At 52.1% G+C, this 22552-nt stretch overlaps 2 protein-coding genes across 4 annotated transcripts in view; one reads left to right on the top strand and one right to left on the bottom strand.

Moving 5' to 3' along the window:
• The window catches only part of MOV10L1 (Mov10 like RNA helicase 1), a 62728-nt gene extending 61399 nt beyond the window's left edge, over positions 1-1329 (top strand). Inside the window, exons 25-27 of the mRNA XM_069102970.1 lie at positions 47-184; positions 419-510; positions 1016-1329. Of these exons, the coding sequence (XP_068959071.1) occupies positions 47-184; positions 419-510; positions 1016-1025 (240 nt within the window). The 3' untranslated portion in view covers positions 1026-1329. The remainder of the gene's footprint in view (positions 1-46; positions 185-418; positions 511-1015) is intronic.
• Positions 1330-3226: 1897 nt separating this feature from the next.
• LOC138173061 (transcriptional regulator QRICH1-like) overlaps positions 3227-22552 on the bottom strand; it is a 20170-nt gene continuing 844 nt past the window's right edge. Inside the window, exons 1-9 of one of the 3 annotated variants that reach the window (XM_069102967.1) lie at positions 21558-21666; positions 14005-14963; positions 12441-12612; positions 11949-12103; positions 6408-6522; positions 6215-6323; positions 5258-5409; positions 4370-4454; positions 3227-4242 (exon numbers count right to left, since the gene is read on the bottom strand). In XM_069102967.1, coding sequence (XP_068959068.1) covers positions 4050-4242; positions 4370-4454; positions 5258-5409; positions 6215-6323; positions 6408-6522; positions 11949-12103; positions 12441-12612; positions 14005-14963; positions 21558-21648 — 2031 coding nt within the window. In that variant the 5' untranslated portion in view covers positions 21649-21666 and the 3' untranslated portion in view covers positions 3227-4049. Of the gene's footprint in view, positions 4243-4369; positions 4455-5257; positions 5410-6214; positions 6324-6407; positions 6523-11948; positions 12104-12440; positions 12613-14004; positions 14964-21557; positions 21667-22552 lie in introns of those variants that run through there. The other 2 variants (XM_069102968.1, XM_069102969.1) reach the window with 2 other exon arrangements.

Raw genomic sequence — 22552 nt, 5'->3', positions numbered from 1 at the left:
CATTCACTCCCTCGTTTGCCTTCTTTGCTCTTGGCTTGGATTTTAGGTGCGGTCAAATGAAGACAAGTTTGAGGATGACAGGTTTTTCTTGGGCTTCTTGGCCAACTCAAAGAGATTTAACGTTGCCATCACCAGGCCCAAGGCTTTGCTGATTGTGCTGGGCAACCCACATGTTCTCGTCAAGGTGAGTTTCTGAGCTTCCCCGGCTGCTCTGGAATGGGTAGAGGAGGGGCAGGTGCCGGGCCTAGATGGGTGTGGACGTTCTGAAGTGCTCTGCTGAACAGGGTTCGAATTTTGTTTGTGTGGAAGCCGGAGCTTCTGTTAGCCAACATTGAATGTGGGTGATCCCAGTTTGAATGGTTAATGTGTGAACTTTGAGAACACAATGTGATTTGTTTGTTTTTCTAATTCACAACAGGATCCTTGTTTCAGTGCTTTGCTGGAATACAGTTTAAGCAATGGGGCCTACATAGGCTGTGATTTACCTCCTGAGCTACAGTCCCTACAAGGGTGAGTGTTACTCTTCCAGTTTTCTTTAAGAGTTCTGGAACCAAATGGTTCCATGAGCAACCTGCACACAGGAGGTCTCCTTCTCTGAGACCTTAAAGAAACCCCAGAGACACCTTATCCCCCTGGGCCCCCACACAGGATCCCATCAGAATACAAATGACCTGGTGCCCTGCCCTTAGCAGACAAAGCCGTTCCCCACCCCTGGAGAGCCACAGACACAAACTCTGCCCTAGTCTGATTGTCTCTACTATATCTCACCCAGGACTTGACCAGGTCTCCTCTCCCTCCCTGAACTCGGTTCTCAGGCTTTAGCAGCTTCTATTGCCTGAGCCTGGTAAAACATTCAGTGTCCTCACAAGCAGTACTAAGAGGGGTAGGGAGGGAGGGAGGAAAGAAGGCCCTGGCTGACTGGGGCAAGGCAATTGGAAGTTCGGGGGCCCTCCCTTCCCTTGCTCTGAGAACTCAGACAGTCTCCTCTTCTGCCTTTTCTCCGTTGGCCCCTCAGTCAGGACTAGAGGCGAGATGGGCCTGTGCACGTGTTCTCCACTGTCACTGAACGAGACGAATCATGAGTGTCTCCACCCGCCCCTGCCCTTTCCCCAGCTCGTTTCTGCTTTCCCTCGCCACCCCCATGCCCACCAGTGTTCGGGCTTTTGGCTGGCACTTCGTCCACAGCTCAGGCAGCCTGAGGAGCATTACGGGCGCCTCTTCCTGCCCCGACTGCCCCTTGGATGCAGACGCACACGCGTCACATCAGAAATGAGCCTCAGAGCTCCTGCTCTTTTCAGAATGTCTTATAGGTGGGCCTTCACAAATAAACACAATCATAGGAGCAAGGCAAGTCCCCTGTGTGTTTTGTCTTACCTTCTGCCCCCAACTCAACCACCATCAAGTCCAAGGGAGAAGTTGTGAGTACTGGGCCTGGAGCCAGGACGCTGACAAGCTTGGGGACCCTGGACAAGTCAAGTCCCCTCCATCCCTGGCCAGTGACAGTGAAATAGTGCTTGGCACAGTGCCTGGCACATAGTAGGTGCTTAAAGGCTTTTCCCCAAGAGCTTGTGGGGCCAGGAGCCGGCAGCGTCCAGCAGTGCCCAGCTAGGCAACCCTGGGCAAATCGCCAGGCCGCTCTGCCTCAGTTTCCCCATTGGTAAAAGGGAAATGTAGTCACACACACTTCACAGAGCTGTTGTGGGGCTCTGCAGGGTCTTTGAGTGCTATAAATCATCATCTTACAAGTGCAGAGAATGTTCTGTTTAGAGAATCAAAAAGCTGAACCGAGCAACCCAGCACTGGACAAGCCTGAGAACATAAATGACTTAGGGAAGAGCTCCCTGTTTGGTGAGACTTGCTCTGGAACCTGGAGACAAGTTTAACAAATTCAGCTTCGGTTTCTCAGCATGGATCGTGTGCCAGGCCCTGTACTGAGTGCTTCCCAAATACCTCATGGGAGCCTGACAACCCTGAGAGGTAGCTTCTGATGCAGAGCTTAAGGGACTTGCCCAGGGCCACACAGCTAGGAAATACCTGAGGCCAGATTTGAACTCGGATCTTCCTGACTCCAAGTCCAGGGTTCTGTCCCCGGCGCCCCTTAGTTGCCTGTGGTTTGGGTCCCTAAGTGGCCTCACGGAGTCATTTCAGTAAAATAATTGGCGGGGGGGGGAGGGGGGTGGCAACAGAAAGTGGTTTCCAAGAAGTCAGTAAAGGGCTGGCATTGGCAGGTTGGAGGGAGAGGGCAGAGTGAAAAGGAGAATTTAGAACAAGATCCTGGAGATGGACTTGCTGAGGCCAGAGTGGAGAAAACTGGGAAGGTGAGAGGGCAGGGTTGGGACCAGCTTGTGCTCTGAGGGAGGGGCCAGAGCAGCACAGCCAGTGGGCAGACCTTCTGAAGCACACTGTGTGCACCAGCACCATTTCTAGGGGCACCCCAGGGCAGAAGCCACAGCCACCCATCTGTGGCCTCAGCCAGTGGAGGAGCTGTGGCCTTTGCTTTCACTTGTGACGACTCTTCTCTTGCAAAGGCCAAGATCCCTTCCCTGTGTCAGAGGATTTTCACAACCTTCCATCCACAAGGTTTTTGGGAGCAGAGATTGTCAGGGAGATGTGGGTTCAGCCTGGCATTTCCTGGGCCCCTAAAGTATGGTAAGTAAGGGATGGTGTCAGGCTTCTACTCTGGATAAGGACACAGTTCTTGGGGAGGCCCAGACAACTGGTAGGCCTCTACCTTTCTATGGCAGGGTCTCTTCCCCCCTCACACCCAGGAGGAGGCAGGCAGCAGCCTTCTAAGTGTTCTCCAGGTCCCTGCCACATGCCAAGCACAGGCAGCACCCCAACCCACCTGGTGGCTACCTATGGCACCAATCATAAAATATAAACCATTCAGCCTTCAAAGCCTTCTGGCCCTGACTCCAGTGGACATTTCTCCCCCTCCCACACTGACCCAGCAAACCGGACCTTTCTGCTCCTCCCCCCAGGCCTGGAGTGCACTCATTCCTCCCCTCCCTATGCCGATCCCCCCTGCTCAGGGCAAGCACTTCCCCTCCCAAATGACTCTTCACAACATTTGGCTTTATTCTGCAAGTGTTCTATGTTCCTATCTCCCCACTAGAACCTGAGTTCCTCGAGAGAATGGGAATCTGTATTCTTCCTACACTCTCCCCACTGAGTACCCCACTGCATTTGCCTCGCACACGGCGGACACTTAATAAATGCTTGTGGACTGATCAAAAGAAAAACTTTATTTCCAAATCAGAGTTCCATCGTAGTAGCAAAGCCTGGCATTGCCAGACTCCTGAAGAGTGATTTCTCTCCCAAAAAGTCTTTTATAAAAATAGGTCAGTCTCCCTGCAAGAGTGGCCCTGGAGAAGCTGACCAATGGGAGAAGGCTGCCCCCACCCCAGGGCAGCCCCCACCTCAGGGCAGCCCCAGGCCGGGCCTCCTGCAGCCTGTCTGAGGTAAGGTTGTACAGCGGTCTCGGCTCTTAGTAAACAAGCCTGGCACACGTACAGGAAGACCGGCATCCAGGCTCACGGCCCGAGGGAAACCCCTGTCAGCACCAACCCCACCTGTGGCCCGCCCCCAGCCATCAGGCAGGAGCAGGGCAAGCAGACCTCCCCACCTTCCACTGCCCTCCCCTGCCAGACCTGTGACAGGGAGCTGGTGTGGAAGGCCGGGAGGACTGCCCCATACTGGGTGCGAGGATGCCGTGGATTCCAAGAGCCCAGCTGGCCTCCAGGCTAGGACTAAGCAAAGAATCTTTTGTGAACTCCTCCCTCGTCACAATTTAGACTCAGACTAAACACATACGCTGCCCAACATTCACTCCCAAGCACTTGGGTACCCGAACACAAGAAACCAGAAAAAAAAAAATCCAAAAATATGGTTCTTCTCCAGCTAAAATAAAATCACACTCTGGAGCCACCGTGAAGAGAGCAGCTCTCGGGGCCTGCGCAGAGCGCCCACAGCGCACACCTCTCGAGCATCAGTGAATGACCTTTCCTGACTGAGCCAGGGCGGGCGGGCACGTGTGTGTCTGGCACTCCTCACCGCGAGGCAGGCACATGGGGTGCCGCGTGTGCCTCCTGAACCTCCCGGACCATGAGGATCCGAGTGAGCATTTGTTCCATTAGCTCCGTGCCCACGGGCTGGCCCGAGTACCAGATGGGGCTGTTGGGGGCCACAACCAGCTCAGGGACCAAGTAGAAGGCGTCACTGGGCCCTTTGGCGCTCTGTGGGCTGGAAAGCAAAGGAGAGTCACTGGAGAGCTCGAGGCCCACCCTGTCCACACCCCCCAGGGAAGGAGGAAAGCACCCTGTGCATCAGGTGCCCACATCAGGCCCATCACCAGCCTCTGGGAGCTCACCATTTGAAGCGGTAGAAGTCATAGAGCTTGATAGGGCACTGCAAGGGGTTCTCAGGGTTCTCCAGCTGCTCCCCATACATCTCTTCTGTCAGGAAAAGGGGGAAGGGAACCCCAAGGGTCAATCAAAGTCGCCCACAGGAGTCACAAGGAGACCATGTGGTGGAATCACCCTTCCCTGATCCAGACTTGTGACAAACAAAGGCTAGTCTGGATCAGGCCTGGTCAGAATTGCTTTTAGGCGACTATCTGGTCAAAATAACCTCAAGTCTCCCAACTCCAAACTTACAAGCCTGTGAAGGCACACGTGTACATACGCTCCACGTGGGAAATCATCCTGTGATAAGATTTTGTAAACACTTGACTAGGAGAGACAAATGTGGTCTCCGGGGAACATTTGCCAATGAGGGAGCCTGTGCCCTGACCCAAAAGGAAGCCTACACAGGGCAAGCTGACCCTAGCAGTTGGAGTTGCTGTGCCCACCACCTGCCACCCACTAGGGCCCCATGTCCTTGCACGTGGAAGGGCCAGCCAGGCCTGCACTGATCAGCCCAGGGCACACAGGAGCATCCTAAGACGTCCCACATGAGGCACCTCGAGGCTAGGGGCCCCCAGAATCCCTAAGACAGAAAGACACACACACACACACACACACACTTCTCTTTCTCACTACTGCAGAGTTGATACACTCCATGCACAGCCTTGAATATAAATTTAAGTCTGAAAAGCTGTCAGTGCTGACTCCCCATTCCAACCCAAGGGCCACCCCCCCCAGCCGTCCCTTGCCCCCCGTGTGGATTTTGTCCCATGGTCCTAGGAGCAGGATCAGAGTGGCCAGGCCACGAGTGGGGCCCACCCTCAGGAAAGAAGCCACGTGAACAGGGTCCCAACCTTTCAGGCCACCCAGGATCTGTCCGTAGAGCCGAAGGAATCTCACAGTTGGACTCTTGTCTTTGCCCACACCAGCATTCTTGCGGGTTTGCTTGAGCACTTTGGAGAAGGCTAGCTGGGAGTGCTGTTCCACCGTCTTTAAGATGAAGTATCTGGAGGGGCAGAGCAGCAGAGGTCACCGACACCAGGGCAGAACCCCCCCCCCAAACACACACACACACACACCACAAGCATTTGTCTCCCTCTCAACACCTTGCCCAGAACAGCTGCTCAAAGAGTGGCAATTAATGCCAGCAATTTCTATGGGAGTTAAGACTCAGTTTTATGCCCCCTCCCCCCGCCCCAGCCAGGGGCTGCCAGGCTGTTCTCTGGGGCTATGACAAGACAGAAAGATGAAAAGCAGAGCAAGCCTGAACCTCTCCTTTGTCCAGGCTGCCAGGGCCAGCTGGGGCTGCTACCTCTGCAAGGCCGGTCCACAGGGACCCAGGGCACCACAGCCCAAGGAGGGATGACAAGACTTTCCATACTTTACTAAAGGAAGGGTCTCCCCTAATAGCAGATTGTTGACTGTCTGGACTTAAGAAAGTGATGAAGAAACTGTTAATGATGCAGGTTAAACCTAAAAGTGTGACTGCACGCTCCCCTGCTGAGAGCCAGCACCAGGCAGCACCCACATCATGCAAGATCTTTGGGGGTTCTCAATTTCTTTTAATTTTTTGGAGGGGGGGAAGACATGGCTAGTAAGTGTTAAGTGTCTGAGGCCAGATTTGAACTTGGGTCCTCCTGACTCCAGCGCCTCCTAGCTGCCCCTGGGGAAGAGTATAAAGGGGCCTGAGACCCAAAAGCTCGAGAAGCGCAGGGTCTCTCCCAGCTCTGACTCCTACAGCCTGAGTCAGTGACCACAAAACGTCGGGAGGTTTTGCCCCAGAGGATGGAGCCCCACGGCCAGGCTCTTACTTGGTGTTGAAGTACATCAGGGTGAAGAGGAGGGTACTCGGCGAATGAGCTCCCAGCTGGCGACAGTCCCAAAGCATCTGCTCCACAATACAGCTGGACGGCACCCGCCCTGCAAGACAAGCGGCCAATAAGAGGGTGGTGGCAGCGTGACCCGGCCCTCCCCCTCTCCCGCCAGCCTGCCGCAGACACCCACCCAAGGGGCTGACTCGAGGACACCATCCTTTCATCACTTGGTGAAGCCTTTCCAAAAACTTCAGGTAGTAAAGGTCCGTGAAGATGTTGTCGATCCGATTATTGTCAAACATATGCTACAGAGGAAAGCAAAGAAAGCCCTTCCTGGGTCACCACAGACTTGCTTTAATAAGAAAATAATCCCCTCCTCATCACTGCAGCCCTGCTGCCAGGACGCCCAGAAAAGGGACCCTTTGGCATGACAAGGGGGCTCCCTCCCATCCTATATCTGCACCAATTAAATCCCATTCATCCATCCAGATCCAGCCACCTTCAGGGTCTGTTTCCTCCAAATGCACTCATGGTGGGCACCACTCCCTGTGGTCTCCCTGGTGCCACTGAACACACATGGTCTTCTTTAACCCTGAGGGGAGGGTGTGGGTGTGAGTGTGACTGACTCTGATGAATGGGCACATGTGAGATTTCATCTTCCCGACTAGGCTCTGGCCCCTCTGTGGACAGGGCCTCTGGTCACCCTAGGCTTCAGCCACATGATCAGTAAATCCTGCTGGATGCGGGCTGGGAGTCCACTGAGGATGCTGAATGTAACAAGGCCCAGGAGAGAGGGCAGGTGGGCATTCACGTGTCCAGGTGAGCTACCTTAGAGCCAACAACTCGGAAACCAGCTTCTTCCCAGATGAGACCCCAACACCAGCAGAGAACCAGAAACACTCAATAGGACTTGCAGTTGAGAGAGCAGGATCCCAAACCCGCCCTGGGCCCTCACTCCCTGCGTGACCTAGCACGAATCCCTTCCCCCAGGCTTCAGTTTCATCCACACAGTGAAGGGGTGGTCTCGGTGCTGTCTATGGCCCCTCAGCTCCTGATCGAGGACACTGAGCAATCCTACGAGCCTACGAGCTGCCCTGATTTCTGTTGGAAGAAGTCATGCAAGTGAGACTGGGCCAGGCCAGATACTCCTCGTGATCGAGCACACCAAATGCTTAGTCTTGTGCCAGAAGAGAGCTTCCGAATCACCATCCAGCACATCACAGGAGCCCAGGACTGACTTTGTCAAGAGTGGGCAGCTCCGTCTGGGGAGATGATGTTTCTAGAACATCCTCAGGCACAGGACAGGCTTTCCAACGTGGCAGGGCTGCTCCCCTCTGCCGGCTCCCAGATGCCAGCCCACGCCCACGCCACACCCCAGCCTCCTCTACCATGTCCCAGCAGAGCAAAACATTGGAAAGAACAATAGCACCCATGAGCAAGGGAGCTTTCACAAAAGAAAGCAGACATTCTGAAAGTCTGACTTCCAACTGGACAAAGAAAAATCCTTGCATCAATGACCTAACAAGGATCCAACATACAGGGAACCAACACAAATCTGTGAGACCCAAAGCCATTCCCAGTGGACACATGAGCAGCAAGCATTTGAAAGAATGGCTAACATAGGGGTGGCCACCGGCCCTGGAGTCAGGAGGATCTGAGTTCTAATCTGGCCTCAGACACTAACACTTATAAGCCATGTGACCTTGGGCAAGTCACTTAACCCCAACTGTCCTCCAAAAAGCAAAAAAAAAAAAAAGAATGGCTAAGATAATATCAAACATTGATATGGCACCTGTGTGATACTGTGCTAAGTACTTTACTAAACTTAAGATCCCATGTGGTTTTCACAACAACCCTGGGAGGGAAGTACTGTTATTAACCTCGTTTACAGAGGAGAAAACTGAGGCAGGCAGAAATGAAGTGTGTCCAGGAGTCACCTATCTATAAGTATCTTGAACTCAGGTCTTCCTGACTCCAAGCCTGGTGCTCCATAGGACAAATGCACACCCAAACAACTCTGAGGTTTCCCTTCACACCCAGAAACCGGCCAAGAGGCGATCAGTACGTGTGAGAGGGCTGTGAACCGGTGGGCTGGAGACTGTGAATTGGCCATTCTGGAAGAGAGGAGCCCCTCCCCTTAAGCCACGGGACCTGGGGAGGCCTAGGAGGGCCAAATGGGAAACAAAGCAGATGCCTGAGGAAGGGATGATGGCAAATCTAGAGGTGGAAGACCACCAGGCCGTGAGAAGTCACGGACATAGAAAAGCAAGGGAAGTCTTGCACACACTGATGCAAAGAGAAGTCAGCAGAACCAGAAGAACACAATGGCTAAGAGACCGTGATGCCTGGCCCTTCTCAACTGGACGCTGGGAAATCAGAACCAGAAGAACACAATGGCTAAGAGACCATGACGCCCAGCCCTTCTCAGCTGGACGCTGGGAAATCAGAAGGAAACAAGTAAAGGGATAGCTCCCAAGCCTTCTTGGCACAGACAGGGAGTGGTAGAGGGAGACATCCAGAAAATGGGGACGTGGTCCAGGGGGAGGCTAGGAGACTGGGATTTTTTCTCATATTTTTTTCCATAAGGGACTGCTCCCTGCAAGGGGAAAAGGAAGGCATATTAGAATACATGGGGAATGTAGAAATGCTGAAGCCCTATAACTAAATTTTTAAAAAACTGTTTTTAGAAGACACCAAAGACGATCCATGCCTATTTGTCCAAATGGAAGTTACAGCTTTATTCTGTACTAATCCTTTGAAATAATGACAGTAAAAGTTAAATTACTGAAGGAATGTTCCTGCTCCCACCTGTCCCTAGCTCATGGTAGTCTGGTGGTCAGTCCTATAGCCCAATGCCCTGCAGAGTCATCTCTGAGCACTGGAGGCATCACAGGATGAGGACAGGTTGGAGAAAGGAGGCTCTGGCTTGGCCATCTGACAGGAAGCCAAAACCCCAGATGTCACCAAGACAGGCCTACCCCACTTTCCACAGGGCCTAAAGCTAAAGACCGTGTAATCAAGAAAAATGTGTTTTTTAAAGACGAGAACCCCAGCAGAGTGTTTGGGGAACATGTGCAAATGCAGACAACTCGCTTACAAACTCAACTGAATGCTGGTGGCACATTGGATGCCATCGCTCCCATAGGACCCAGGGCACAACCATCCCAAGACAGCAGGGCTCTCTAACCTACAGAACAAAGACTTTCCAATCACAAAGTCGGAGCTGGAGGGTCCTCAAGAGGCCAACAAATCTCTCATTTATTTATGAAGCCCCTACCATGTGCCACGCACTGGAGATACAAAAGGGAAACAGATCCTATCCCCCATAAAGAAGGACAAGTGTCTAGAAAAACCAATACCCAAGAGTCAAGCCGGCAAGCAATGATTAAGTGCTGGGCCCTAGTAAGCACAGGTCACACAAAGAAAGGGAACAGACATCCATGTCCTCAAGAAGCTCCCAGTCTAATGGGGCACTAGCATTACAGGGGACAAGGGAAAGGCTTCCGGCAGAAGGAGGGATTTTTGCAAAGACCTGAAGGAAGCCAGAGGGCAGAGATGAGGAGAAGGAGATTCCCAACATGGAGTGCCACCAGTGAAAATGCAGGGAACATGCTCTGTTCAACATCCAACAAGCACCCACTCGGCCTCCACCTGAAGACTTCAGAAGATGGGGATTTCCAGTCCCTGTGAGGATGGCAGGCATGGCAGCCCAAACCACTTAATTCCATTCTAATGGCTCTGCCTTGGAGGGCCGACACTTCCCAGCCTCCCAGGCCACTCTTCATCCTTGCCACTTCTCTCCATGTCTTGACGATTGAGTCCTCAGATGTCCAGCTCCCTACTTTAGTTACTGCCCAACCCCTCACAGAGTGCCCGGCCTAGACACAGAATTCTGGATGGAATCCAACCAGGGCACAAGCAACCAAGGCATCACTCTCCCCACTCTCCTCAAAGGGATTCTGCCCCTTATTTTGTATTTTATTGGATTATTTTTGTTAGCTTAAGTTTATCAATAAAAACGTAAAAGTTTTTTTTTTTTTAAAGATCAAAATCAAAGCAAGTCTTTTAATGAACAAAAATCTCTGTGCCTTCAATAACAACCTCGGATGAGTTAATGGGTTCCAAGGACCAAGAAAGCAGCTGATCTTTGAATGACTGCTCTGGGGTCCGTGCTCTGGATCCCCAGCACCTCCATCACAGCCCCTATCACCACTTCTCCAGGGAAGCCCATGAATCTCTCTGCCAATTCCACATCCACCCACCTGAAGGCACAGCCAGACCTACACCTCATCATATGATGCTCCTAGCCACCCATACTGGGGCCTCCTTCCCTGCTGGAAACAGTGCAGGTCTTGACTAAGGGCCAGAGGGGCATAAAGAAGGGGCAGGACTGATGCTCCAACCCTGGATCAAAGAACATTCTTTTTTTTTTTGCTTTAATTGGGGTTAAGTGACTTGCCCAAGGTCACACGGCTAGTATGTATTAAGTGTCTGAGTCTGGATTTGAACTCAGGTCCTCCTGACTCCAGGGCTGGTGCTCTATTCCCTGTGTCCTCCCGACTCCAGGCCGGCGCTCTGTTCCCTGCGTCCTCCTGACTCCGGGGCCGGCGCTCTGTTCGCTGCATCCTCCTGACTCCAGGGCTGGTGCTCTATTCCCTGTGTCCTCCTGACTCCGGACCCGCGCCTTGTCCGCTGCATCCTCCCGACTCCAGGCCGGCGCTCTGTTCCCTGCGTCCTCCTGACTCCGGGCCGGCGCTCTGTTCCCTGCGTCCTCCTGACTCCGGACCCACGCCCTGTCCGCTGCATCCTCCCGACTCCAGGCCCGCTCTGTTCCCTGTGTCCTCCTGACTCCGGGCCGGCGCTCTGTTCGCTGGGTCCTCCTGACTCCGGACCCACGCCCTGTCCGCTGCATCCTCCCGACTCCAGGCCGGCGCTCTGTTCCCTGCGTCCTCCTGACTCCGGGGCCGGCGCTCTGTTCGCTGCATCCTCCTGACTCCGGGGCCAGCGCTCTGTTCCCTGCGTCCTCCTGACTCCGGGCCGGCGCTCTGTTCTCTGGACCACCTAGCCGCCCCCACCATTCTCTAGCTCTCCTCCAAGTCACTCCAGAATGATTGTTTAACGGCAGCAGAGCGCTCTGGGCAGAGCGTTGGGAACGCCTGGGTCCCAACACGGCTCTGACACACAAGGTTCATTTCTGCACGAGTCAGGACTGGCAGAGCGGAGATCTGCACTAGGGGAAGGCAACAAAATCACGGATCCTACCCATAACGTCGAGGACAAGGAGCAGCACTAGGGATGAAATGTCAATACAGGGATTCGGAATCCCAAGACTCCAAACGGTATCACAGCACTTGCGACCCCCCCACCAGACACAGCCCAGCCCCCCAGCCCTATTCGTTGTGGGGGAGGGGAAGACGACAACATGTCCTCCCTCCCAGCCCAGGCACCTCGGAGTCTGCCCACCCAGCGCTCTCTTGGCCACATTGCACCATCGCTGATGTGGGCAAAACAAGAGCTCCTCAGAAGTGGAGACCACAAACGCCCCTTGCCAGCCTCTCCCAAAGGCTGGGGCTGGCACAAGGGGCTCTGCACCCTAGACCTGTGCAGGGATGGCTCTGGAAAGCCTGGCTTCTCCCACCCAAGTCCACAGGGGAAGTCCTTCCCCTGGCCACCCCCGAGGGGCCCCGCGAGCCACGCCCACCCCCTCCCGCCAGGGCTCAGACGTCTTCACCTTCTGAATACAGAGAAACAAGTAATAGAGCACATCGGCCTCGTAGCTGGAGCCGTCCCGCCGCCTGGCCTCCTGGGTCATCAGGCAGAGGCCTTGGTTCAGCTCCGCTATCGGCACGGAGAGCACGTCTTCCTGAAAGAGGCTGGGTTTTCTTCCTGGAACATCAAAGAGCCCCCGCCATTAGTCTGAAGCTCTGTCTCACTGGCTTCCTGGCTTCATTGAACCAACCCCCAGCTTTACTAGGTGGGACTCACTGCACTTCCCTCTTCCTACTGAAAACGAACCAAACCCCCGCCGGCCCCGGGACCCAGGCCCTGCCACCGGCATGTGGAAACCACATGCTTTACACAGTGCCTGGTACACAGTAGGGAGCCAATACATGCTTGTTAACTGACTGGCTCAGCAGGGCCACAGGGGGATCGCCTTCTGTCTACAAAGATGAAGATACAAGCAACTACCAGCAGAACCTGACAGTCAAGTAAGTGTCCCTACTTCCCACTCCCTGAGGTTCATTTTCCGCCTTCTTCAGGATCCTCTCGTTCTTCCTTTGGGCCCAGGTCTTCCAGAATGAAGCTCCTTCCTGGGGCTGAAGAGTCGATGGTGGGTTGCAATCGGTCTCGAGCAGGGAGCCTGCCTCAGGGAGACAAGCCAGCTCCCCTGGGGGCTGTGTGGAAACAAACACAAGAAAGGAGTGTGCACAGGGGTGAGAGCTCCCCTCTTCAGGAGCCCACTTTTTAGGATGAGTGCCTGGGCTTCAGTCTTCAGGGGGAAAGTCAATTCACAGGTAAGAGAAAACTCATCCCAGGCAAGATGACATTCGTTTTTACAGAACAATAAGCAACGAAACCTACTGGAGCTCCCTCCCACCCCCGAAAAAGTGGGACCATGAGTTCCAGTTCATCTGGGGAGTCGATGCCACTTGCCACAAGCTGCTGCACCTGCACCATCTTCCACCCCACATGGACACTCCTGAGCACCCACAGTGGCAGACAGATGGACTCTTCCAAGTCCAGCGTGGCAGGACAGGTGATGGGCACTGATACATTGTTGGTGGCGCTGCAGGGGTGGCTTAGGGAAATAAGGCAATGTGCAGCACACCACAACCCCGATCCTAATTCTCCACCAGCACAGCCGTCCCTCCAAAATATCACAAAGAGAATCCACAGTGTTCACAGTTGCTCTGTTTGTAATGGCAGGAAAATGGGAATAACCTAGAAACCCAACAATGGAATGGAAGGGAGAGCAGGAGAGAAGTGAGGGCATGTCATGGCATGAATATGAAATGGCGAGAAGCCGCAGGGAGCCTCCGGCCCCACCTGTTGCTGCAGAATCAGCATGGACATGCAGAGAGCGCAGAACGTGGCAGCCCAGCCGTGTCAGAGGGAGCCGTGGCCATCATGGCAAAAGGCCATCTCCTCCCCCTTCCTCCCCTCCTCTCCTCTCCCCTCCTTCCCCCTTTGCTCTCCCTTTTCTTCCTCCTTCTCCCTCTGCTCACCCTTCTCTTTCTTCTCTTCCTCCTTGCCCCTCTGCTCTCCCTTCTCTTCCTTCTCTTCCTCCTTCTCCCTTTGCCCTTTTCTCTCTTTCTCCTCCATCTTCTCCCTTAGCCCTCCAACCCTCCAGAAGAAAAGCCTCCAGAGCAGGGAAGGATGATGTCCAGCTGTGACTCAGCTCACCCTCGTTCTAGGCACCTGCCAAGACTCTCTTGACAAGACCTCAATGACCCACAGTCTTCATTGTGGGAAGGGGGTCCTGAGGAAAGGGGGAAAACATATCTTCTACTGACAAAAGTTGGGTGCAGACTTTCTCCATCTGTTATAGGAATTCCCCAAAAGGTCACTGCTGCAGTGCCATCAAGGGAAATCCAAACAAGCCACCAAACCCCAAGTAAGAAACTGCCTGAAACATCAGGTTGGCTCAGCAACTCAAAAACTGACCCCCAGCAGCCCAGAGCTAATGACAAGAACTGGTCCTGCAGTCAAGATCCCAACTCTCCCCCAAGATGTGGGTCTCACCCAGCCCTGCCCAGAAGCCTGGGGAAAATCAGTGAAACACTTACTAGCAGCTGCTCTGGAGTCCAGTACTGAGCTGAGGAGCAGGTCCTTTCTCCCACTTGGCCCAGTACAGGGACGGGAACTCTGGCATCTACAAAGTCCTCTGGGAAGCCAGAGGAAACCAGGGCAGAGGGGTCCTGAAGGCTCTTCCCAGACCCTGAGGGGTCCTGCAGGTTCTCGCTGCCTCCCTCAAGGCTCAGCAAAAACCCATCGCCAGGCAATGCCCTCATGTGAAGCCCATCACAAAGAGCTGGAGAAGCAGGAGTGAGGGGAATGGTGTGGGCCTCAGGGCTGACACCAAGCGTGGGGAAAGCAGACCAAGAGTCCACACTAAGCAGTTGGCCCATGGCTGGGGCAGGTTCCAGTCCATGGTCGTAGAGCTGACTGCTGTCCACCGTCAATAGTTCTGGGAGTAGGGATGCACCAGGGAGGGGCAGTGAGGTTTGCCCAAGAGGGAGCGGGCTCTGGGACAAAGGTGACCTCAGCGGAGAAAGGTCATCACCAGGCACGTTGAGCTTCCTTCTCTTCAGAGGCTGAGAAATGTCAAGGGGACTGGGCTCACTGTCCTGCTGTGTCTGCTTCTCTGGGGAAGGCCAGACAGCCACATGCAGCTGCCCCAGCGTGACCTCCTGGCACGGCTGAAGCCGCCCAGGTGCTGAGGAGGGCTGAGGGGCCTCCAAGGGAAGCCCCTGTGCTGCTCCCAGATGAGGCAGGGGCAAAGTAACAGATCGAGCCAGTTCCAGGAGAGAATCGGCCACAGCCGTGGAATCAATGTAGTCGAGGTGTCCTTCTGGATAAAATGAGGCTGGGTGATGTCCAACCGGCTGCCCAGCCTCTGGCGCTGGTGCAGAGAAGGCAGCCAGCCACTCAGAGAGCGGCTGCTGTGGCATCATGGGGGCCGTCATCCTGATAGGGTCCTCAGAGAGGATGGAATTCTCCAGAGAATGTCTCATCCTCCTGGCAACTGAAAACAAGAGAGAGAAGCAGCGGCTTAGAATGCACATCGCAGAGCTCAGTCCTACCTTCTGGCCTCCTCCCAAACACCTTTATTGAACAGGCATTAACAAGCAGGACTATACAAGTAGAGAGGCCAGCGAGAAGGGGCAAACACCCACTGCCCACCACAGCAGTGGGCTCTCCAGACAGCCAACCTCTGCTCCCAAGGCCTGGCTCCTCCTAGCTCAAGCAATGGGGGACACCCCAGAGGAGATTCTTGGGCAGGGAGGAGTCACAACTAGACTCCTCCTGGGAGGTCCCTCACCTCATGATGGGCTGCTCATCAATACCTCATGTCTGCTGACTCTCCCCAAAGGAGTCTGACCCCAACATACCCCCCACACCCTCAGCCTTCCCCCATCCTTCTCTCCCTTGCCAAGGGTTCCAGAAAGTAAAAGGAATCATGTAGACCAGAAAGAGCACTGGCCCTGCGTCAGCAGACCTGGCTTCAGGCTCTGCGATGAGAGAACAACTAGGTGCACAGAGGATAAAGCACTGATTTTGTAGTTAGGACCATGTGAGCTGAAATCCTGATTCAGACACTTATTAGTCGTGTGGCCCTGGGCAAGTCACTTAACCTCTACCAATATAATAAAAATGACAATTCTACCCAAGTTAATTTACTTATGTAGCATCATGCCAATCAAACTACCAAAGAATTACTTTATAGAGCTAAGAAAGACACTAACAAAACTCATCTGGAAGAATAAAATGTCAAGAATATGGAGGGAATCAACAAAAAAAAATATGTAAAGGAAGGCAGCCTTCTAATTCCAGATCTTACACTGTATTACACAGTAGTAATCATCAAAACAACTTGGCACCAGCTAAGAAATAAAGCGACGGGTCAGTGGGGTAGATAAGGCACACGATACACAGTAGTAAATAACCACAGTAACCTCGTTGTTTGACAGACTCAAAGATCCAAACTTTTGAGAAAAGACATCAATATTTGACAAAAATTGGTGGGGAAACTGGAGAGCAGTTTGGCAGAAACTAAGAATAAGCCAGAATCTCACATGTCGAAATGGGTACATGATTTAGATGTAGTGATATCATAAGCATAGAATAGGTGAGCATAGAATAATTTGTCTGTCACATCTACCGATAACGGAAACATTTATGGCCACACAAGAGATAAAGCACATCACAAGATGCAAAATAGAAAGTTCTGATTGCATAAAATTAAAAAACTTTTACATAAATAAAACTAATGCAGCCAAAATGAGAAATAAAACAGAAAACTAGAGGGGAAATATTTTACAACAAGGTTCTCTGATAAAGGACTCATTTCTCAAATATACAGGGAACTGAGCCATATTTATAAAAATTAAGGTGCCATTCCCCAGTTGACAAATGTCAAAGGATATAAACAGGCAGTTTTCAGAAGAAATCCAAACTATCAGGAGTCACATAAAAATGCTCTAAATCACTACTCATTGGAGAAAGGTAAATTAAAACAATTCTAAGACACCACCTCACACCCATCAGATTGTTGGAGGAGAAAAAAAAGTGGGCACATAATACATTATTGATGGAAGTTGTGACCTGGTCCAATCACTCTGGAAAGCAATTTGGAATACATCCAAAGGGCTATAAAACTGTGTATATCCTTCAGCACATTAATGCCACTACTAGGTCTGTATTTCAAAGAGATCACAGAAAAGAGGGGGAAAACCCTATTTGCACAATAATATTTATAGCAGTTCTATTTGTGATGGCAAAGGATTGGAAATTAATGGGATGCCCATCAATTAAGGAATGACTGAACAAGGTATGGTATCTGATTGTAATGGAATAGTATTGTGCTATAAGGAATGACAAGCAGGATGGTTTCAGAAAAACTTGGTTAGACTTACCTGAACTCCTGCAAAGTGAAGCAAGCACTACCAGAAGAACACTATATACAGTGATAGGAACAGTGCAAGGATGACCCAACGTGAAAGACACCCTGCTCAAGACAATGACCCAAAACGATTCCAAAGGACTTGTAATGAAAAATGCTATCCACCTCCAAAGAGAACTGATGTACTCTGAATTCAGAATGAAGCATAATGTTCTTGACTCTTTGTTTTTATTGGTTTTATTTGTGTTTTCTTTTGCAACATGGCTTGCTATTGTGGAAGATAAATAAGTAAATCAATGAGTAAGCATGTAAATGAATGAAGCATAGGAATCACCATTCTATGGCAAACGTTTTAAAAAATGGTATAAGGTGAATCTGGCATGGTCTATTCTTAAAGATGTCAGACTGGCTCTTTGTGATCACTACTTCCTTTTCTAAATGTTCACTAACCAGCCCTTTAATAACAAATTTTAGAATTTTCCAAGGAATTATAGTCAAACTAGTTGGCCTAAGGACTAAAGACTCTATTCTCCTTTTTTTGGAAAATCTTGACAATAAATCTCTTCTCCAAACCTCTGATCCCATTCTCCATCATCTCTCAAAGATCACCAACAGGGACGTTGTGTCACGTCTTCCAGTTCTTCCCATCTCCAGAGTGTACACAGCTCCTGTTCGGGCCAAGTGACTTCAACTCATCAAGGGCCACCGGAAGCTCCTGCCCTACGTCTTTACTGACCTACGTTCTTCTGTACTGTCCGATCCCAAACTCATTCTCCTTGGCATAGAAAACAAAGACCAAATAAGAGGGAGCTCCACCTTTTCTGTGTGGCCGGCTGCCACTCAGTCCCATCAGCCCTGCTAGTGGTCATCTCAGCCTCTGGTCTGGAATCACCGGCTCAAGTTCCTTCTCGACCTTAGCGCTCCTTTTGCGACCACGCTTTTGCATTTATCCTCCGTTAACCCTGATCTCACTTCCATCTCTTTTAAGTGTCTCTTGATAAGCTAAGCTTGCTCTCTTTAGAAATTTACCCCTTTTCCCCCTTAGAAGTCTTTCTCTTTTGTCCTCATAATTTCACTTGAGTACCTCCAACCCCACCTTGGCTGACGTTCCTGGAAGGATCTAAGTTCCTGGGACCAATCAATTCTATCTACCCTTTCTCTAAATGCTTTAAAAACTGCTCTCTAGAGGCACCTAGGTGGCACAGTGAACAAAGTGCTGGCCCTGGAGTCAGGAGGACCTGAATTCAAATCCGACCTCAGAAGCTTAACACTTAACTGTGTGACCTTGGGCAAGTCACTTAACCCCAATTGCCCTGCCTTCCCCCCTCCAAAAAGGAAAAAAAAAAACCTGCTCTCTCAAAATTTAAGTTATGCTATCTCTACCTAGTCCCAGATTTCTTCTTCTGAAACACAATTTCTAGGAGGAGTAATCACTTCCTCCCACAGCTCCATCCCAACACCAATTCCTTTCTGGTGGTGGATGTCAAGCACAGATCAGATGTTGGCTCCCTCTACCTTGAGGAGGGGGATATTACCATTAAGACCAGATGTCTGAGGTCTCTCCCAGCTTTTCAGGCTGAATGGATTTCACATCATTGGAAGTTCCCTCACCTGCTCTCTTTCACCTGAAATTCTCAGTCACATTCTCCAGATAATGAAGGAGCCCCTTCTTTATCTTCTATCTCGATCCTGAAAACACAGACCCCTGATGTCAGGTGGCGTCAATCAACAAATACTTCTTTAGCATCTAAGCTGAGTCTTGAAGTATAGGACCCAGTCAGGGCCTGCAAGGGAGCTTGTCCCCAAGTCTGGTAGATGAGGCAACACAGGGAAAATGAAGACATCAGCCACGGTTCTAAAGAATAGCCAATGATCACACCTTCACTGCCATGGTACTTTGAGGTTGGCAAAGCCATGACCTTACAGACAACCCTGAGAGGCAGGTGATGTTGGGTCACGATCTCTACATTACAGATGTCACAAAGCATGCTATGATGACCCGCCACAGGAGCGATCAGGGAAATGACTACAAGAGGAAGGCCCAGGTCCAGTGAGGGGACTGGGTGGGGGAGATGGCCTCTAAGTCTATGGTGCTGAATTTGGTCTTCACATTATCTGGAGGCTGGACATCACCTCACCCAGAATCAATGCCATCTCTACAGCGTACCTGACCAGCAGTCACCTCCTACGAGGGAGAACCTACCACCTCCCAAGAGAGCCCATTCCACTTTGGGCAGTGCTTATGGATAGGATTCTCCTCCTCTCAAGCCAAAATCTGCCTCTGCCACTTCTACTCCAAGTCCAATCTTATCCCCAGGACCACACCAAGTAAGTTCAATCCCTCTGCCCCAAGACAGCCCTCCCAGTCCCCAAAATCACTATGCCCCAAGACAAACATCCTCCTTTGTTCCAGCGAGTGAGCTCTTAGCCAGACTGGCAAGCACATTTATGAAGCACCTACTATGTGCCAGGCCTAAGCACTCAGCTCTCCTGGTTGCCCCCCTCTAGATGCTCTCTCACTGTGGAGCCCAAAACTCCAGGTGTGGTCTGACAGAGGCTCGGGGCTGCAGGAACATCACCTATCTCCCTAATGCTGCACCCTAGACCTCTCCTGGTTCAGCCTAAAATGAACTGAGCTCTTCTGACTGACTTGTCCCAGCTGATTCGTTAAGCTTGCATCCCTCTAAACACAGAGAGACCTTTATCACATGGGCTATTATCTGGCTCTAGGCCCCTGTTTTATCCTGGTGAAGCCAACTTTTTGGAACCCACATGTAAGACTTTCCACTCACTCCTTTTATATCTCACCATATTTGATCAGTCCATTGTTCCAGCCAATCAAGATCTTTTTGGATCCTGCATGTGACATTCTGAAATGACAGCTCAGCTCCCCTCTCCGCTTGGGGAACCTGTGGCTTGAGGCCACATGTGGCTTTCTAGGTCCTTGGGTGTGCCCTTTTGACTTGAGTCCAAGTTTTACAGAACAAACCCTTTTATGAAGATGTGTCCTGTGAAGTTTAGATTCACTCAAAGGGCTGCACTTGAGGACCTAGAGGACCACTTGTGGCCTGGAGGCTACAGTTTCCCCACCCTGCTCTAAATCTTCATCAAAGTCAATGATGAAATTAAAACCAGGTAAGTGTTAAACAGCATGAAGCCAAGAACAGAGAGAACCCCAGGGTCCTCCTTCAGAGACCTGCCTCCAAGCTGACATTGAGGCTCATTCAACCACTTCTCAGCCCACTTAACTGAGCCTGAAGCAGCTCTCCAGCTTGTCCACACAGGAGCATTTAACCAAGTCAAATCTCTTCCCCAAACCTGCAGCCACAACACCTCCAGCACCTGTATCTCCGTCAGAGAAGGAAAGAAGCGTTGTCTGGCATGACCCTGACTACCAAATTGTGCTCCCAAAGACCACCACTCTTTCTCAAAGTCTGCTAACATCATTTTAATCATAGATTCTAGAATTTTGCCAGGTCAGCTCACAGGTCAGGTTTGCTGACTTTATTCATTTCCCCTTAAAAAAAAACATGTCCACAGACCTTTCTACAAGCTCATGGTTCCTCAGCACTCGCCACAATCTTTCTCTGATGACCCATCCTTCCTTCAGGATCTTTTGTGTGTCCCAACAATGCACCTGGGTACAATTTTGTGTGAAGCCTAACATAATACCCACTGGCTCCCAAGACATGCCCTTCTCTTACACTCCATGTTACCAATGGAGAATTACTGCCCAGGAGAAGCAGCATAAAGAACACTACTGGAAAAACCCAGGACCCAAAAACAAGATGGGCAGGAGGGCTGATAGACACACCCCACTAGATCCATAAAGGGCAGGCAAAGTGGGAATCAGACAGAGTGCCCACGAGGAGATGGCAGACCCACTGAAACATGACCCAGGGAAGCAGCTCCTCCCTTCTTCTCCTTGCTCAGGCTGGACCCAGCATTTGAAATATCAGAAAGAATGTTAGGCAGGCAGCCAGAACTCAGTGGAAATGGGAGGGCAGCAGGGGACCAGAAGGAGATGAGTTTACAGGTGTAGCCCTGGCTTGCCAGATAGATTAAGCCATCTCAGCTGAGGTTGCAGGCCCCCAGTCAAGTTCCCAAACTATAACCACAGCCCTCTCTAAAAGCCCCTGAAGCCAGAGGATGATTGGCTGTTTCCCTGTAGCACCTGACACCTATAAGACCCATGCAGTCATGGGGCTGCCCTGGAAAGAACTTGAACTCTGATGCTTGATGCCAGGGGGTTTCCTGACACCAGGCTCTCCTCCATTTTGTAAACCAAAGTGTTACAGAAATGTTAGCATTTATTACTACTACCCCTATTCCTGCTGCTGCTGCAGCCCCTCCACCTGCTGCACTGAAACATCTCCTCCCACCCATCCCCCCAGTCTTTCTCCCCTATCTTTATGTCCTTCCTCCAGGCAGCAGCAATCATGAGGCGATCAAGGGTAATAAGACCCCATATAAAAATGTTGTTCTTGCATACATCCCAGCCCAAAGGGATTCAAAGAGCTCTCCTCCCAGCCACAGAACTCAGTCTACACTCAAAGCTCTTCAGGGCACACTGGTTTATAAAGCAAGCTGTTCTAACTCTTGGCCGTCCCAAGGCAGCACTGTGAGTACAAGGCCTCCTAGGAGCCCAGCATACTTCATTCATTCCCAAGTCCACTGTTACTCCCCACTTCCCAGCTACTCCCTTGTTTGAAAGACCTGAAACAGCACAGCAGAGGTTCCAAAGACAAGGCCTCCTCTGATTCCAGGCACTGTCACTGTCACTCTGCCATCCAGGACACTGCGACATCTGGCTGGAGCTCCGGGGCTGGATACAAACACACATGAACTAGAGCCTGGGCTCTGAGAGCTGGAAGGGACTGGGGCCATCTGGCCCAACCCATTCCCCAATCGATAATGCTCCATATGACATCCCAGGAGTCATGGGCTCCCTGTGGGAGGCTGGACAAGCCCAGGTGGAGTCTGTAGTGGACTGGAGGACCTCCCTTCCAGCTCTGATCACTGACCTAGGGCAGGGACAGGGAGCTGCCTGCCTCCAGAGGCAGCCCATTCCACTCCAGGATGCATCTTTGATTCTGCCCCCCGCGGTTCAGGCTCTAACCTCTGAACCTCATCCCTCTGCCAGTGCGAGGCTGGGGAGCTCCAGTCTGCCTGTCTCCGGCACCCTCCACCGCCGCACCCCAGGCCTCCTGGAAGCATGGCGTTCCCCGAGGCCGGGGAGCTACGGTCTGCCTGTCTCTGGCACCCTCCACTGCAGCGCCCTGATGGCATTCCCCGAGGCTGGGGAGTTCTGGTCTGCCTGTCTCTGGCACCCTCCACCGCCGCACCCCAGGCCTCCTCTGGAAGCGCCCTGATGGCATTCCCCGAGGCTGGGGGGCTCTGGTCTGCCTGTCTCCGGCACCCTCCACCGCTGCGCCCTGATGGCGTTCCCCGAGGCCGGGGAGCTCCGGTCTGCCTGTCTCCGGCACCCTCCACCGCTGCGCCCTGATGGCGTTCCCCGAGGTTGGGGGGCTCTGGTCTGCCTGTCCCCGGCACCCTCCACCGCCGCACCCCAGGCTTCTTCTGGAAGCGCCCTGATGGCGTTCCCTGAGGCTGGGGAGCTCCAGTCTGCCTGTCTCCGGCACCCTCCACCGCTGCTTTCCCCGAGGCTGGGGAGCTCTGGTCTGCCTGTCTCCGGCACCCTCCACCGCTGC

The sequence above is a fragment of the Petaurus breviceps genome, unplaced genomic scaffold (genome assembly GCF_028583685.1).
Source record: "Petaurus breviceps papuanus isolate PSGF00001 unplaced genomic scaffold, PetGlider_PUasm1.0 558, whole genome shotgun sequence".
NCBI classification, from domain to species: domain Eukaryota; kingdom Metazoa; phylum Chordata; class Mammalia; order Diprotodontia; family Petauridae; genus Petaurus; species Petaurus breviceps.
The sequence above is the reverse complement of the archived record's forward strand: the minus strand, read 5'-3'. Positions and strand labels throughout refer to the sequence as shown.